The sequence below is a fragment of the Cyrtonyx montezumae genome, unplaced genomic scaffold (assembly GCF_038088225.1).
Source record: "Cyrtonyx montezumae isolate F1298 unplaced genomic scaffold, pur_monq_1.0 scaffold_2, whole genome shotgun sequence".
In the NCBI taxonomy this organism is placed as follows: Eukaryota; Metazoa; Chordata; class Aves; order Galliformes; family Odontophoridae; genus Cyrtonyx; species Cyrtonyx montezumae.
In genome coordinates, this window is record NW_027071936.1 from 62,888,300 (window position 1) to 62,903,260 (window position 14,961).

Here is a 14,961-nt window from a genome sequence, read left to right on the forward strand (position 1 = left end):
CCACAAATGAAGGCTGCTGTGTCTTCCTAGCCTCCTTGAAGGAAAGCGATTAACAAAACTCCACTCAAACCAAAGCAGTTCACCAGAGACCTTAGCTGGAACAACCCACTCAGTGCTCAATTCCCAAAACCTTCTCTTGTATTGGAGCATTTTTCCATCCAGAGCACACATGAGGGCTACCAGAAGAAGCTGAAGTAGACTTGGAATTGACAGGAGACACTGCAAACACAGCACAAAAACTGGGCAGTGTGGGGGCTAGGGAGGTGCTATCCCTCTGCTCTGCAACCACATTTCTGGGATTGCTCTGGAGAGAGCAGCAGGCAGGTTTGGGAATCCCACCCCATGGATTATATGAGTCAAGCTCCCTTCCCAAGCTCCCCACAGTGAACAAGGACTGTCACCAACTCTCTCTCCTGCCAGCTGCAAATTCAGCAAGATATAGATGGAGACCTCAGCAGATAGGTCATAAACATTCATTCTATCTGAAAAAAATCAACATGCCAAACCACATGGCTTCTTCTTTAAGAGGAAAAATACCAAATACTGGGCTACAGAAAACCTGTCCAATAATTTGTAGTAGTGCCTTTTCCAATTCAAAATAATATTGTGAGGGGGGACTCAATCCCAAACTGACTCAGTGTGATAGTTTCAGTGACTTGATAACATTTGGGAAAGAATGAATTGGAAATAAAATAAAAATGGCAGTAAAAGCCCTATGTGTTATTTGGATTGTCTGAGAGACTCAGATTTAATGGCCTGCTTGGCATGAAAAGATCAGAAGACCATCCATCCATATTCTGCATTTCTTGCCCTATAAACTTTGTAGTGTGTCTGGAAGAAAATTATATACACTCTCCAGGACACACGAGGAATGTAGTAGCCTTTTAATATCTAATAGGGGCTATGAGAACAAAGGGGACAAACTCTTTAGCAGCGTCTGTTGTGCTAGGACAAGAGGAAATGGTTTCAAACTAAAAGAGGGGAGGTTTAATTTTGGAACAGGTTGCCCAGAGAGCTGGTGGATGCCCCATCCCTGGGGACATTCAAGGTCAGGATGGATGGGGCTCTGAGCACATGATGGAGCTGTGGGTGTCCCTGTTCACTGCAGTGGAGTTGGACTAGGTAGTCTTTAAGGATCCCTCTTCCAACTCCAACGATTCTATGAATGGAAAGAGAGAAAAAAAAAGAGAGACATCAACAGCATTTGTGGCACTGGATATTCGCAATGGAAAATAAAACTACTTGCTTCCCTTTAATTTACATGAAATATTTTCTGTTCAGGGCTGTTTGTAATTTAGCTGATGTTTAAATGACAGCATTGTTCTTACTGTTTGTCTCCCTATTGTTCTGCCACTTGTAGCAATTTAAAACAATACAGAAGAAATCACAGACAGATGCGCCATGCAGAGGACAGATGTGCTGACCCATGCATTGCTTTAACAGCAAAGATTGTAAGATAATGTTCATGTTCTTCACTTCTACTAAACATTACAAGAAGGTTCCCTTTAGAACATTATTTCAGAGCTGCAAAATACATTATGGGAGTAGAAAGTTTAGGGATAGATTCTACGGTATCTAATTTCTTTTACTGCTTGGAGGGGTTTATCTCTCCCTTCGTTTCCTCAGCTTCAGTGAGAGCAGCAGGTTCCACCTCACCAGTGCAACCAGAGAAAAACTGACATTCTGTGAGTGGAAACAGTCCAAGAATGGTGGCTTATGCTCTTAACATCCTGACATCTCAACCTCTGAAAGCAGCAGCGCTGCTTCCAGTGGCTGCAGAACACCTTAAAAAGCAGCACAAACTGACAGTGAAAATAAACTACAGTTGCAGCACTGCTGGAGTCTGGCAGCCCTTAACAAATACGGCAGCGTCTGGGTGTTAAAATACATAAATCTGTCATCATTACCAGGCTAAGGGGTCATCATCCTATTCACAAAATAAAAGAACTGTGCATAATCAGTAGGGCAGGGAGTTCAGAACAAAGTACGCCTTTTACAAACTCTCAACTGCTGATAGATGGATGTTTGCAAGGGACTTAATGTCTTTAACAGGGTATGCTCAAGAAGGAGTGTAGGTTTCAGAGCTCCTGGGATTAGTATTTTTTTTCTCTGCTTTTCCAAATTTATTGCCAGAAGTGTATAATGTAAACACTTGGGTCGTCTGACTACGAAACCCACGTTACTATAAAATGGGAAGAATCAAAGCATTCTAGCACAATGCTATTATTCATCAAGCACAATGTACGACATGTTTGTTCTCTCATCAAACAAAAAAAAGTTGGATTTAAAAATAGGTTTATACACAAATTGCCAGAAGGTGCTGTGGTTTTTTTTTTTTGTTTTTTTTTTTTTTTTGTTTTTGTTTTTACTTCATATTTTTCTTAATGCAGATGCCAAACACAGCACAGGAAACCAGATTCTACAGGAATGTAAAAATATACCTCCTCTACAGCCATACATTTTAACAGTCAACATACCTACATGCATGGATTGAAAAGCAGTATATGAACAATCAGTGGTGTGTGTGCATTTACTCATAAAGAAAGAGTGTTCAAAATCAACAGTCAAGTTCATGCCCTATAAGCTAGCTTAACTTCTGCTGTTCTCTCTATGGGAAACATTACACACTGTACCTTAATTTACAAGTGTGCCTTTTGTGCATTTCCCAGTTAATTGATATAGGAAAGGAATTTAAATTTAGCTATGAAACACTACTCATATTTATAGGGCAAACAGGGGACACTGGCTAACAAATGGGGCATGCTGCTCTTTGGCACAGACCTTCTGCAGACACTGATCAAGAACTACAACTCAGCTTCAGAGTCCCCTGTGCTCAGTGTGGCCAGGTGAAGTTCAGTCTGTGGCAAGAATAAGGGGTGCAAGTGCCAAGGAAACACTGTCCAAAGAATGGGAAGACAGTCATAGCTGTACAAAGTTAACAGAAAGATTTTGTTGCTGGAAGAATTTGGTCATCCTAGGACCGTAGGCATGATGGCGGGTATCTCAAAACTGTTGATGATCAGGTCTGCAATTAGCATGATGGCCTCCCATTACTCAGGGCAGTATTACTTAAAAGACCCTTAACAAGAGACCCTGGCTTGTAATCTAATCCAACTTCTTGGAGAAACTGCTTTGCTTTACTCAGATACATGGCTATTAGTAAACATTGCAGACCAGTAGAAGTGAGCAGATCAGCAGCTGTGCACATCAGCATTGTTGTGTTTTAACATGGGTTGAAATTCTGCCCATTATTAGAATGGAGAATTCTAACTCTGATTAATAAACTCAGAGGCAAAATCTGTTTTTTGCCTCAGACATGCTGATAAAAAAAAAATCTAACGTACACCACAAACCCACTGGAGTCAGAGGCCGATTCTATTAGTGTCATCTGACAGAAAGAAGCCATAAACTGCTCAGATCAAACATGCCTTTAACATCAGCCTGCCTGGCATTTTGTACTGCTTTCATTCCCAAACAATATTTGTGCAGCAAACTGAGCTGCAGTTTGATACTTGCATGGGTGTAGCAGCAGATACACACTCCAAAGCATCTGCAGAGGATTGTGGGCTAAATGCATCCATATGTCCTGCACGCCTCAAATTTACACTGGCTGCAGCTCTGGTTTGCCACAGTCTACCACAGGACGGCGTACAGGGGAAAACTATATGTACATATACATACGTATGAATTTCATGCTTACATCCATGGAAAAAAAAATCTTTTCATTTCCCTTAAATTGTGAACAGGTGTTGTCACCTTCTTAACTTGGCTTCTATGTTACAGCTTCACGAAGGGGAAAAGAGATATACCCAAAACAATGAGGCTTTTGTTAGCCAGAACATGATGTATTGATAAGCACACTGGAAAGTTTGTTATAAAATCAAATGAAACTAATAAAATCTAACAAATATCTTGTAAAAACTGTGGACATTTTACTGAATTAGCACTGCATTACAGTATAGATCTGGACTTGGAAGAAATAAGACTGCTGCCTGCCTGTGACGTTTTCCAGCCTTTCACACCTGCACACCAACAGCCATCAGTCAAACCTCTTCTTGCTACATTCTTGATCAGTCATTTTTAGAATGGTTACAGCGAGTAGTAGCACTCCCCTTATCACCTCTTTCTAGAGATAGACTTTTCAAGAACAAATTGCTACAGCTTGCTGTGACATCAAACCAACACAAAACTCATCAAGATGACTAAAAATAGTAAAAATATTTTTCTCCAACAACCCAGAAATAGCCATTGTTTCATTTTGGACTGTTTCTCGCTCTACTCCAAGGACAGTGAGTATTTTCCAGGACAAAACCAACTCTAAATGCAATTCCCCAAATGAGGAAGAAATGAAGCACCACTGAAACTACAGGTAAGACAAAGGGAAATTGCTTCAAACTGAAAGAGGGAAAATTCAGACTGGATATAAGGAAGCAGTTTTTTACTGTAAGGGTGGTGAGACACTGGACCATGTTGCCAAGAAAGGTGGTAGATGCCCTGTCCCCGGGGACACTCAAAGTCAGGCTGAACGGATCTGAGCAGCTGATCAAGGTGGAGGTGTCCCTGTTCATTGCAAGGAGTTAGATTACGTGACTTCTAGGGGTCCCTTCTAAGTAAAACAATGCTATGATTCCACCAACATGGGGGATGTGAACACCTCTTAGTTGACTTTTAACATCCAGACCAGCATGCTTGCACTGTCCCTGGACAGGGACAAGGGTGTGTGTATTCACGCCTAAGCTAATAAATACTCAGATAGAAGAGCCTTTGCCTGGATGAGACAATCATTAGTCAATGGTGAGTCACTTCCACTGGAAAAGGAGCTTCATTTCCAACAGAAAAGTCTTTAGCTACGTATTTGCACCAAAACGTGAAAATACTCATGTTTTACATGCCTGTCTCCTCTAGTCAAGAGGATCAGTTCATGCAGATCACCAGCTTCGTCCTACAAGCTCACACATAGGATCTTCTCATTCAATGCCACCCCCTATAGAGGCTTTGCTGTGATCCAAAGCCCTGAGCATCCACACAGACGTCTTGCTGTACCCCAGTGACACTGCATGGTGCACTGATGAGGCCTTGCGCTGCCATTGCAGTTGATAGGCCTTAAGAGGTACATCAAGGCTTCCCTTTGCAGCTCAGCTCCTAAAGGTCAAAAACAAACTGAGCTTTAATTAGCAACATAACCATTACTAAGCATCAGTGACTATGGCCAGATCCTCATCTGGTGTTAATCAGGCTGCGTATGCACAGAAGGCCACCAACGTAGATCCAGCTGCCTTAACAAATTAAACGCAAGAACTTTGTTACTGTTTATTGTCACAAGGAATTCTTCATTTCCATATAACAACTGACTAATCATCATTAGTCATGATTATACGCCCTGCGATTGTGTTAACGGTCCCATGTTGGATGGACTGCCTTTCCACTTTGTGCTGATGTAAACGTGCTAAAGCAGGATTGCTAGATCTGTACCACGACTAGCATGAGCTCAACCACCTTGTTCTCAAATACAAATACTGCACCTTTTTTTTTTTTTATTTTTTAAAGCATTGACTCATTTCAGTTTTTGCTTAGCATTAGCAGTCCCTTGGTACACACACTGCTGACTCAATGTTGATTCACATCTTATTGCTGAGCACATCTCTCTCTGTTCCCTGGAGTTTATTAAGAGGCCAAAATCCAAACATAAATGAATTTGTCATGCTTTTCCAAGATGGCTGGTGGCACCTGACTCTAGGCTACAAATGTTTTCTCAGCTTTTGCACTGTAAATGAGTTCTGAGACACAGATTGATGACTTCATTGGAGAACTGTAATGCAAACCATATTTAACTGTACTTGCCTTTTTTTTTCACTTGGTATTTTCTACTACTATGAGCAGAAAAAAAAAAGCACATTAGAATAAATATCCATTCAGACATTGCCACGATTTTTTTTTTTATACTTCTGCTGACTGTTAAAAAAAAGGTTATTTTAATGCAAATTTTTCGCACATGCCTGTTATCCAAGAGAGCTGTCTCTAGTCAAGTTGTAAAAAGCATAAAATAGCAGCTGGCTCAGCAGGAAAAAACTACTCTAAAAATAAATCTTCTGATGTCGGGAGGGATTCTCAAAGCAATCAATTGCAACAGACAGACAGTAGCCATTTAATAGCAAATTTGATTTGTTTGAAAACAAGATGTAGCTCAATTTCTCACTAACACATCTGATGGTCAGGACAAGCTGTGCTCTTCCTGCTGCTCTCTGCATCAACATTTTCCCGCTCCAAAGCCCAGAAGGGGACCACATGGCTTTGCCACTTGGAGGGCCACGCAGCAGAAAGGGGACTGTGAACTGGACAGTGATAGATTCTTCCCACAAACCTTACTCTAAATAAACCTGGAAAAGAGAAAAAGCAAATCTGACAGGCAGAGATACACATCAAGAAAGAAAAACACTGGAGTAGCTGTTCCTTGGTTTAAAATCTTGAACTTTCAAGATAGTGTGCTGAGATGCAATGATGTCTTATGTAACTGACAAACATCAAGGGAAGCAAGAAGCCTACAAATGCTAGCTATTTTCCTTGCTACAGAAGGTAATAAGAAGCACGGATGCAGACACAAAAATAAATACAGCAAGACTGATCTTTCATCAGTTGGTTGAGTAGTTGATGCAAGATAAAGTATCTACTGGTAGCACCTGTAGCAATAGTCCTGTGTGTTGCAACACTGGCACACCTTGCAGGATTTCACCTAGAACATTCCTGCAAGTGAAAAGCCTTCTGTGTTGTGCATTAGTGAAAGAGGTCATTATGCCACAGCATAAATATTTACTAATAGTCTTTCCTACAGGTGTTCATCAATGAGTTTCCCTCCAGAGAATGAGCAGACCCCTGGAACAAGTGATCCTGTTTATTATTGTAGGAAGGGATGGTAGTGGATGTTGTCCAGCACCCTCCCAGATTGTGGAGCCCTTTGCGCCAGTGTCTGAAGTGTGTGCAGTAGTCTATGGCTAGTGATACAACATCGTAAGAAGGAACTTTATTTTTTTCCCTTATTTCCCACCAAAATCTTCAAGAATCCATAACTGACTGTAAAATCAAAAGATAAGCAGCAAAGAAATTGACAGCTATATGCTACTTCAGAATTTTTCCAAGTTGAATGCAGCTTGATTCAAGCTTCAGTTAAACAACTAATAGGATTTTTTTTTCTGCAGAATGTGCCTCATTCAGTACACAGGATGGACAGTTTTCAAACAATAAGCAGTTATTCAATATTTTGTTTCTTCCTCTTTGGCCTAAGGCTTCCTTTTATAGCTTATTGGCAAGGAAGTTTTATTCTGCAGTAAAGAAACCACACGTTTCAAGCAAGAATTTAAAAACAAAATAAAGTTCCACACCTGTAGATTGTAAACCAGCTTTTCTGAATTGATTCAGCTGGAAAAGAATAGAAAACAACAACATGTAGTGGACATTCAAAGATAAGATTTTCATGGGCATCATTGTACAAGTAAATTCTTGGGGAGGAACAGCACATTTATTGTGATGAGCAACAGATAATTCCCCATAATAAGGAACCACTGTACTTAATAACTGAAATGCAGATTTAATGCTGATTAAAGAAGAGTTCCTCTTCCAACATTAGTAAATCTGTCTGCAGTATAATTGGCATCTCAAATCTTGTGGTAAGCCACAAAAGCTATTAAGGCTGGCTAGGAGAGGAAATTGTAGTTTTGACTTATATTGGTTATCTGCTTTTACTGGCTTACATTTCATGCAGGGGTGTATTAGATCAGGATTCCTTGGATCTTTGGGATCTGGGTCCTGCAGTCTGAGAGAGTGTAGAAAAAAGCAGGGACAAAACCAATTGCTACCATGTGGGCTGGCAAAACCTTTGTCTGAGAAGGAAGATCAAAATCCCAGAATAAGAGAAGACTCCCTTTCAACATAGCAGCAGGAAGATGCTAAATTAGGAAGAAAAGACTTTACTAAGTGATGTGGAGGAGGAGGAGGGTGACATTTAAGAAGTTTAGACTCAATTCTGAGCCACAGCTCATATTTTCTATGGTCTTGAATTAATCACTTGATCTCTCTTTGCCTTAGTTACCATCTGTACCCAGTAATTCTCATCCACACTTGCAGACTGGAAGTTCTCTAGACAGGCAACATGTAGGTACGTCTACCAGACAGGCAGAGGCAGACCCAAGTTTGCTGTGCCCGTGCACTGAGCCAACTGGTTGCAAGCAAGGCCTGTCATGAGAACCACAAGTGTCATGAGAAGAGACTTAAACCCAAATTATTACATTTCACAGAGACCAGCTTGACATGTAAACGTGGGAGCTCACCTCTGCCATTCACTGATGTCAGTGGATCCACTGACTTTTTTCTTTTGTTCAGTGTCACAAACTTTGGTTGGCTCTCTGTTGTACTCTAGTGAAGACAGGAACTAATAGAAGTTTAGTGAGAGTTATATAGTACTGAATGCAGAGAGGTTCAGTGCAGCTGAATTTCAGCTTCTGCACTCTGTAGGATCTCGAGTAAGCCCTCAGGTTAACCTTCTGCAGTTTATACATACATAACACAGCAGTAACAGTTCTTCACTTGCCAGTGGTATGGAAGAAGTCAGTTAAAATTGTATAACAGAACTACAAAATCCTTCAGTAAGCTACTGCATGGATTTCAGATATCACTACTGAAATTCCAAGGATGTTTTCATGCCATAATAGATGCTTTTTATACTCAACATTAATGAATAATTTGATTCTCTTCTAGATTTAATATCTTAACCACCTTGCCCGTGTCTGACACCTGCAAGGTTTACACACATTAGGTGTCAGCAGTAGAGCTGTTTATAGGAGGGCTTTTCTTCCTTTGACAGAAATGGAGAATGAGAGCCCACATGGTTCAAAAGGCCACTGTGCCTAATGAAGTTTGTGCTCTCCAGAACACAAACAAAACAGCTCCATCAATTTGATCTTCATCCTCAAAACCAACATGTGGTTGGTTTTAAATCACTGCCTCCTTCTCAAAAATCAACAAAGGACCTTTCTCAACCAAAAGCATTTTCACCATGATGAACACAAGCATCTGGCTAATGCATTAAATGTTTGGATCCTTTGAAAGAATAAGACACTGATACCTTGCATTTACTTGCAGACCTTGGCAAAAAAAGACACTAGGGGAACGTTTGTTTTCAGGGAAACTCTTGTAATGAATAGAAATTGGTTTGAACATTACGTGAACACTTCTGCTTCACTAGAGATGAGAGACAGCAACAATCCTTCAAAAACTGAGTAACAGTGCACTGTAAGAGACTGTGAGACAAGGTAGGAAAGTGTAAAAACTCCAAGAATTACTGCCTTTAGCCAGAATTAAAATAAGGGGCAAGGAGATGAACAGTAATTCACTCCATATGCTTGCCACACGTTTAGTTTAAAGTTACCCTTTTCTTGGCACTTGGTTATCAATATTTGTTTGCATAGCGTTCAATCTCACACCCACAGAGGCTGGTGGGAGCTTGCCATTTCCTTCCAGAGCTGCGTGATGAGGCCCCAAATAACTGGTGTTTGTGCTCAAGGCTTTTCAGAGCCAAATATAATGAACACTATTGTTCTTGATACAATTTAATTTGGTAATCCAAATTCCCTGACCAACTGAACTGCAATTTTTGCCTCAGTCTTTCCTGAATGCAAGTCAGCTTTTACCGTGAGCCTCCTCATTTTTCTCTCTCATTTCTATCATGCTACTAAGGGCCTTCTTTGTCTTACAGTTGCAAAAGACACTTTGCCTTGGAGTAACAGTAGCCAGCTTGGACCCTGAGTGTTATAGAAGACAGTGGATGACAGAAATTAAAGATTTTGGCAACTTCTGTGTACAGCACAAGCATGACTGAAGCAGGTTCCTTTAGCATTTCCTTCTCCACACTAAACAGTCTGGAAGCCATGCCCAAAAGAGTCTGTAGAAGCATTAGTCTTTATAGACTATTTTCACCTCACCCTTTCAGCTTAAAGTAGCAATGAAGAAAGGATGAAAGAGGAAAGGAATGCATATGAAGAAAATCAAGCTATAAACACAGTATGTAAACTATAAGCTGGCTCTTACAGTTTTATATCACTGATGCTACAGGAGTTGAGCAGCAAGTGTTCCCTCACCTAAGTAACTCTTTCCTGATAAGACACGTATGTTCTGGTTTCTTTCCCGTAATGGCTTTGCAAAGTGCATTCTCCAAGAATCACCCTGCTATCGGGTGATAATCCTCTACCAAGCAGTGTCAAGTGTTTGCTACATACTCTGAGTCCATAGCAGTCTTCCTGCTAAGAACAAGAAGAAGAGCAAATTGAGAAAAAACACAGCCCAAGTACCAACCAGCAGGATGGAGCCCAAAACTCCATCCTCACTGTTACTATCCAAAGAGAAACAGAACTCTGTGGACCAGATTCCTGGATTGCTGACCAAGCAACATCATGAGCTAAGACACCTCATTTCCTCTCTGTTTGTAACATTCCCTTTTGCTCCTTCAGTATCTGCCAGCATGTCAAGCGTAATTCAAATCCAGCCTCTTCCCAGCTCTTTCCCTCCACACACACAAAGGGCAGTGAACACACTTCTGTGGCAGCCAGAACAGAGGAATCTCTGATTATCCGGAGAAGTTTCTCTGGGGGCCTTCAGGAACACTCACCCCTAAATCCCCTCACCAGGCCAAGCAAGCCCTTTGGGGCCAGTCCGAAGTCCAGCTAGAGAATCCATGATCACCAAGTTGTCATCCAAAGCTTTTTTAATCCTGCCTCCATCAAGTGAATTTCTCAGCAACTGAGCATCCCTGAATCATGTACTATCTCTGAACCTTCATAAGTTCATAAGTTCATAAGGTTGGAAAGGACCTATAAGATCATCTAGTCCAACCATCCTCCTATCACTATCTCTACCCAACTACTAAATTAAATCCTTTAGCACCTCATCTAAACGCTTCTTGAACAGCGCTAGGGACGGTGCCTCAACCACCTCCCTAGGCAGGCCATTCCAGTGCCTGACCACTCTTTCAGAAATAAGTAAACCCTTGTTTCAATCTAAAAACCTTGAAACCTTGTTTCAATCTAAATGTTATTACTCCTAAAGACAACACTTTGCAAAAGCTCAGCGCATGGATCTTCCAGCTGTACATTCTTTTTTATGGGCACCTTAAAGTTTGTTTTGAGAACTACCCTGTTCCAACAGCAAACAAAGATCAGTGTGACCTCTCCTTATCACACAGCCTTTCCTGTGAGGAATTCATTGTGATCTGGACCCTAGTGGGCTATTGCATCATTTCTGTTTATTTGTAACCTTTGTCACTGTGTAATCTTATCTGCCTGCAGCCGGCTGCAGCAGAAGATGTGCAGCAACACAGCTAGCTCTGGCAGTCCTCAAACACTGGAAGAGTCCAGTTAAGAGTGGAGATCAGTCAATGATTAGCAAAGCAAATCTGCAGTCACTGACAGCTACCCAGCAATCAGCTCGCCCTCTCCTCCCTGCAGAGGAGGGGAGGCTTGGTGTTTCTGTAGCTTGACTCACCTATCACGATGAGGGTGTAGTTCACGTTGGTGCTGCCGAAACCATTGGTAGCTTTGCAAATGTAGGTTCCCGCATCTTCACTTTCTACCTCCTTGATTTTCAGCCCTTGCTGAAGGATACGGAACCTCGTCCAGCCACTGTGGATGGTGCGTCCATCCTTCATCCACATGGTGAGGGGTGGGGGGTCGCCCTCCACCGGGCACAGGAGCTTGATGGTCCTGCCCAGCCTCACCGACTGACGATGGATCACTTTATCTGCAATCCTCGGGGGGCCTAAGAAAGAGCAGAGAGAGGTAGAGTCGTTTCTGTTTTTGCCAGTGATACAGCACAGATTTAAAAGTCAGCCATCAGTCAAGGCACTACACAGACTGACACAAAGAGATGCAGCAGTAAGTGCTTGCCAAGAATGTTTTAGAGTGAAAAATGCAGGTGATTATAGAGGGGTACACCAATAGAGATCCTGGGTTATGCAAGACATGAAGCTGCATCTTCACCATCAGCAGCAGCTCACAGTACCCAAAGCTCAAACACACCAGGAAAGCGCGATCTTCTCTTCCTTTACCAAAGCAGCCCCATTCTTCTATAGCAAAAAGGAGCTCTACTCACAAACCTTTCAGCTGTATTTGGTAAAGAAACTGTAGTTGTTTTAAACTTAACACCAATCCTGAAGGCAAAATTAGTAACAGCACTGGTACTTAAAACAACACTGCCCCCCTCAAAAAGTTATAGCCCTTTCATGTTGTATGTACAGTAATTCCCTTTAATAGTCACCATATGGACTTTATCTGAGACACGTAAGCCTGCAGTTGTCAGACATAAAGCATTCATTGGATAATGCTTCACCAAAGCACAGCACAGCCTGACATGTTAACATTGCTTGCAGTACAAAAGAGGATATTTTCATAAATTGCCTTTGCAACCCTGCTGGATTCTCCCAACTGTCAAATGTTTGTTCTTTGCGAAAGGTGATAATTTCATGCAAAACAGAGGATCCCTGGTATGCTACAGAGTGAACACAGTTTGCCACGTGATAACAGGGTGCATGTGGACAGGCCAATATGTAGAAAAAGCAGTGATAAAGACTCCAACAGTAGGAATGGTCCCATAGCTGAATTCAACCTGGAATTTCCTCCCTAGGCTCTGAAAAATTGAAGCAGTCTCTTTTTCCCACATCTGTCTTTCCATTAATCAGTCCATTGCACAAGCTCCCAGCTCAAAACTGCAATAGCAACACTCTTCCCAGAATACTGTACCAATGGGTGTGATAATAAGTGCCCTGCTCTTGCATAAGGACAAAATGTTTTGCTAAGGATTGCTGATGCTGAGTTGCACCCAAATCCACAAGATGTTTGTGGGATTTGAAACTGCTCCTTCATGTTTTCTTTCTGTTTCCACTGTTTTGCAGGATAGGACTCACTTGGGACAAACTACAGAGTTCATATTTGCACTTCCTCATGACTAATTCCTATTATTTTAGTGTCTGCCAGAATTTTCTCCAGTATGACTAAGGCAGCACATACAGCCCAGTTCAGGAGTGACTACAGAGCTGCTGTCACAGTTGCTCCCATGAATTTCACAGCTTTGCTGGTGAACATAAGTGCTGCTCAAACTGAGAAAGGAGTAAGTAATAAGTGCAAAACTCAGTAATTAGCTTAATTGAAGAGCTTGATTAAAACAGTGGGGCTTCGTTTAGACACACGAATTCTGGAGATCTGTTTAAGTCCCAAAGAGGGGATATCTTGAGAGCACTTACACCAAAAAAGTTACTCCCAGGCAAAGATCCCACCATTGCAGCACATCTTTTGCAGACACTTGTCGAAGAGGATATTGAAATTAATGGTACAGTAAGAGAATCAGCAAAACACCGTGAGAAATCCTGCCTGGTCAGGGCTTTCTGAGCACTGTAAGTCACACTGCTGATACTTTTTAGTGTAAGGGAACTCCAACCAGATCTGTGGATGGGGAAATAACACCGAAATCCTTTGAATGCTGATCTGACACCAGACACGTTGCTGAATCTTTTAGTGAAGAGATCCACCCACCAGCAGGATTTGTGCCTATTGGCTTAAAGAAGTGGAATTCATCCACACCAGATGAGGATCCAGCCCCAGATTCTTCAACATTATTCAGTGTAAAGAAGTAGAAGTGTCCAAACAATTTCAAAGCTTTGCTGAAATTCTGGGTTGCCCTCCGGAAAGGTTCTTTCTGACATGCAGCCCTGCCAAGTCAAACTTGAAGAGTAGCTCCTTTACAGCCTACTTGCAAGCCAGGAAACTACTCTGTGCATATTCAAATTGCAAAAGCAGACCTATAATTAGTGCTGGGGGAAAATGTTTGGTGTGGGGCAAGCAGGGACAGTGGAGAGCGAGCGCCCTCCTCCTCACGGCTCCTTCAAAACCCCTTTCCTTCCGACATTCAGGTTGACTCCTGATGAATTTTGAGACCTGGAGGAATCAGATAGTTTCCCAGTCACGTCATGTGCCTCATTGAGGCGGGCTGCACAAGCAGCTCTCCTGACGGCGCTGGGGTTGCCTCTGGATCTGTCACACGGTTGGGTCAGCGAAAAGCTCAGTCCTCCTAAATGCCATTTTCCTTTGATTGACCTTTAGGAATTGCTGGATCGCTCTCAGTCACAGGATCTACTCACAGACCTTTGTGACATTTAGGAAAAGGGTATATTTCTCAGAGCCTGAAAAGTAAAACACCAGTGGGGTCCTCCACAGCCCCTTCCCCCTCCATCAGTTCCCTCCAGTGGCTTTTTTCTTGCTGTGAATTTTTCTGCACACAGCTGCACACACTCCTTAATACCATATGGACTCAGGACACGGATGCTAACGTCTCACTTCTGCTTGTTGGTGCTGTAAATATTCCTATTTTGTTTCTCATCATCTTTGTACTACTAACTTTCCACTGAAGCACTATTCTCTCTCTGCAATAAGTGCCTTCACATACACCAGAGGCTTCAGAGGCCCTGGCAAACCAGCAAGAGCCTGTCCTCCTGCAGATATTTAGAGCAAAATCAAATGTTGATATCATCACTGAACTCCGTCTCTCTTTCTAACATACCAGCATCTACTGGGTCTTATTTCACTACATAGCTGTGCAGCCCTGCCTTGGGACTGAAACACGGATAAATGCTTTCCAAGTCAGGATACACGGTGGCACATCTCACCAGCAGTGTTTGGAGAGAAGGCAGTGGGGTAGAGGACACGCGTTTTGCAATAAGGTTTCTGCCACGTCCCCTAGCACAGCATGACATACCATAGAAATCCCACAGCATTCAGACAGAAGCATATTCCCCCTCCAAATCAACGCATTAAGCTGCCCAGAACTGCTCAGGTCCTCTGTGATTTCTAGAGCTTCTCTATGGCAGTTCCGTCTTCAGTTAAATGAAGTGAGTACAAGGACAGAGTAAAAATATGTTAGGCACAGTAA

At 42.1% G+C, this 14,961-nt stretch overlaps 1 protein-coding gene across 1 annotated transcript in view; it reads right to left on the reverse strand.

Annotated features, from left to right (window-relative positions):
* FGFRL1 (fibroblast growth factor receptor like 1) overlaps window positions 1-14,961 on the reverse strand; it is a 166,843-nt gene that overhangs the window by 73,885 nt on the left and 77,997 nt on the right. The window contains exon 3 of the mRNA XM_065735913.1: window positions 11,527-11,799. Coding sequence (XP_065591985.1) covers window positions 11,527-11,799 — 273 coding nt within the window. The remainder of the gene's footprint in view (window positions 1-11,526; window positions 11,800-14,961) is intronic.